The sequence below is a fragment of the Microtus ochrogaster genome, chromosome 2 (genome assembly GCF_000317375.1).
Source record: "Microtus ochrogaster isolate Prairie Vole_2 chromosome 2, MicOch1.0, whole genome shotgun sequence".
NCBI classification, from domain to species: Eukaryota; Metazoa; Chordata; class Mammalia; order Rodentia; family Cricetidae; genus Microtus; species Microtus ochrogaster.
Window position 1 is genome coordinate 43100132 of NC_022010.1, and position 3478 is coordinate 43103609.

The 3478-nt window shown below is 46.5% G+C and overlaps 1 protein-coding gene across 1 annotated transcript in view; it reads left to right on the forward strand.

Annotated features, from left to right (window-relative positions):
* The window catches only part of Muc13 (mucin 13, cell surface associated), a 22575-nt gene that overhangs the window by 14500 nt on the left and 4597 nt on the right, over positions 1-3478 (forward strand). Inside the window, exons 7-10 of the mRNA XM_013351154.2 lie at positions 106-228; positions 1158-1281; positions 1871-1908; positions 3447-3469. Coding sequence (XP_013206608.1) covers positions 106-228; positions 1158-1281; positions 1871-1908; positions 3447-3469 — 308 coding nt within the window. The remainder of the gene's footprint in view (positions 1-105; positions 229-1157; positions 1282-1870; positions 1909-3446; positions 3470-3478) is intronic.

Sequence of the window (3478 nt, forward strand, 5' to 3'; positions counted from 1 at the left end):
CACAGAGAAACCCTGTCTCGAAAAAAAAAAAAAAAAAAAAAAAGAACTTTCCTGGATTATATGGGCGTGCTCAATGTGTTTTCGTGCTATTTATGCCTCTCACAGAACAAGATCGGTGTGACTATTACGGTTGTGAACAAAATGAAGAAAACTGCCAGGATCCTTTACAATGCAAGTGCCAATCTGGGATGTCAAGGCCGAGCCCACTGGTTCCCTTTTGTACTACTGGTAAGTGTCCCATCTGCTCCCAAGCAGTCTTCATACTCTCACTTTCATCGCTTCTCGGCCTTTTGGCTAAGATCAAGTGTACTAAATGTCTGACTCTAACTTTCCCTGCTCTCTTTTTCTTTCTTTCTTTCTTTCTTTCTTTCTTTCTTTCTTTCTTTCTTTCTTTCCTTTTTCTTTTTTGTTTTTTCAAGACAGGGTTTGTCTGTGTAGCTTTGGAGCCTGTCCTGGAACTCACTCTGTAGACCAGGCTGGCCTCGAACTTACAGAGGTCCAGCTGCCTCTGCCTCCCAAGTACTGGAATTAAAGGCGTGCGCCACCACCGCATTTCCAAAGGCAAACATGATTGCTTGAGTTCCTGTATGTATTTTGACTTTAGACAAGAACCTGGGTTAAAAACTGCCAAAATGGCCCATGATCAACTTCACAAGAGACACATTTACTTAGAAAAAGCAATGCACAAATTGTATGCTGTCACATGTTTTCATGGGGTTGAAGAGACCATCTCTGGGCTGGTGAGATAGCTTCAACCAGCAAAGGCACTTGCTAAGCAAGCCTGAGTTTATTCCCTAAACTTGGGTAAAGGTGGAGGGAGAGAACTGACTCTGCCCATTAACTTGTCCTGTGACTTCACACATGTGCTGTGGAATATGTCCTCTATCATACACACACACACACAATTTTAAAAAAATAATTTGTATTTATGTGCATTGGTGTTTTACCTGCATGTATGTCTGTGTGAGGGTGTCGGATCCCCTGGAACTGGAGTTACAGATAGTTGTGAACTACCATGTGGGTGCTGAGAATTGAACCCAAGTCCTCTGGAAGAGCAGCCAATGCTCTTAACTGCTGAACCATCTCTCCATCCTTGAGAAAAAAATTTAAGAAGAGATTCTTTCTGAAAATGATCTAGAAATCACTCTGTTTTAAAGCTCGAGAGTGTCCTGGGTCCTGCAGTGCAGCAGACAGGAAGCAATGCCTAAGGAGGGATAACGGAGCACTGGAGTGTGCGTGTATGCCGGACTACCAGAAATCCACCGATGGCAAGTGTGAAGCGTAAGAAATCACTCCATCTTTGTCTCGTCACAGCATAGCGAGGCTAGAACTTGCAGCACATATGAAGGTTTAGCATCAGGAGCTGGTGAGCTGGCATGGGTTGACAGGTTTAGCATATCACTGTGCCATCATCATCCAAGAGTTTTGGAGCAGGCTGCATCTCCAGGAACCACCATAGGTAGGACCTATCATACAGTCGTGAGAGACATGTTAGGTGCCCACTGTGAGATGAGGAAACCAAGATGAACATGAGTGACAGGCTCTTGCTCACCAGTTGCCCCTTGAGAGAGGCCATGCTACTCCATGCCTCTTCGGTTCAGTTTCGCCTGAATTGCCAAGCCTTCCTGGAGTTCAGAGGAGCCTATGTTCAGTCTGTGGCAAATGAAACCATATTGGATTGAGCACACCTCACCATACTAGAACCACATGGAATATTCTCTTGGAAAGGTGGTAGCATGAAGATAACAGAAAGAGCAAGGAGGACAGAATGAAAGGCAGACAGGAAGGGAGAAATAGAAATTGGGGTGGGAACTCGAGCATACTCTCCACAAGGGTTTTAATGTGGCTTCCTGTTGTGACTGTGTTCCAGGTGTCCCTTTGGCTATAGTGGCCAGGACTGCAAAGACCGTAAGTATAGACACCCTAAGTTACTAAACATCCAAGAAACACATGTGAACTACATCCAGAGTCCTCCCTGCTCCACCAGAGTCCTCCCCACTCTGCCAGAGTCTTCCATCATTCACTGAGAGAGAAACTCAGCTTGGAGTTTGTCTCTTGGGTCCTGCCTCCCATACCCACCCTTAGGTGATGGGCAGCAACAGTTCTGCTGTTGGAAATAACAGAACTCAGACCCAGGGGTGAGCTGGTGCCTCTGGACCCCCTCCAGACCGGAGAAGGGTCATTATATCCTTAGTCATCATACTCAATTTCTGTATTATAGACGGTGCTTCCCAAAATGGTGGGTATTGGTGAGCATTTAGAAAGCAGGCATTTAAGTGCTCAGGCTGGTCTTATCAAATCTTATTCACTCATTTGTTTATTTATTTGTTTTGGAATCAGGGTTTACTGTGTAATCCTGGCTGACCTGGACCTGGCTATGTAGACCTAGGCTGGCCATTTTTTTCAGGTTAAGTGTTTAGAACTGGTGTGAGCGTTATGTTCACAGGCTATTCTTATGATCATATTCCAAGAGTCCACAGCAGCCAGGCACAGTGTTGAATATCTGTAATCTCAGTACTAGGGAAGCCAAGGCAGGAGAACCCATCCTGGGTTACATACCGGAAGGTCTATAGCACGAGTCTGAGGTAGAAGAGTGTAGGCATTAACAGTCTCCTCCTTCATAAGCCATTCACTACCTGCCTCCTCTACTAATGACATGTTTAACCCTGATGGAGGGCAGGCAACGGCAGGAGAGATGGAGAGGGAGTGTAGACCTCAGTGAGGTCCTCAATCCCACGTAGCCCAGGAAGACCTGGCCACCATTAGCCCCTTTTGTATTTGGGATTTCATAGCTGGCAAGGCTGCATGTAATGGTTGTGAGTTGCACACCACCTAATGGTTAGGGCATGGTAAGGGCATGAGGACAAGGAGAGGGTGGCAGCAGAGGTGGGCACCTGCCCTGTGTGCCTCTCTGAAGGGCTGGGAGACAGGAACTTGATGGAGCTCACACTGAGACCCTAGAAACACGAGTCCCTGTGCAGTAGACAGCAGGACCTGATTGTTGGAGGCCATCTGTTCCAGCTTCATTTCTGTTGCTGAGACAAACACCCTGACCAAAAGCATTATAAGAGAGAAAACTGTGTTTGGTTTATAATTCCAGGTTACAGTCTATTATTTTGGGGAAACCGAGGCAGGAACTCAAAGCATTGCAGTCTACAGCCAAGAGCAAAAGGAGAATGAGCATGTGGATCCTTGTTTGCTGCTCTCTTGCTGCCAGCTAGCTTTGTTCTCTCCTACTGTTCAGGACGGCCTGCCTAGGGAATGATGCTTCCCACAGTGGACTGGATTCCTGTATCAACTAACAGTCAAGACCCCTTTGCCCCAGGCATACCACACAGGCTAACCCCGTTTAGATAATGCCTCTTAAGACTCTCTTCCCAGCCTAGGTTGTGCCAAGTTGATGGTTAAAACTAACCAGGACGCCACTCTTGTCTTTTCCCTTTCAGCGTTCCAGCTGATCCTCACCATTGTGGGCACC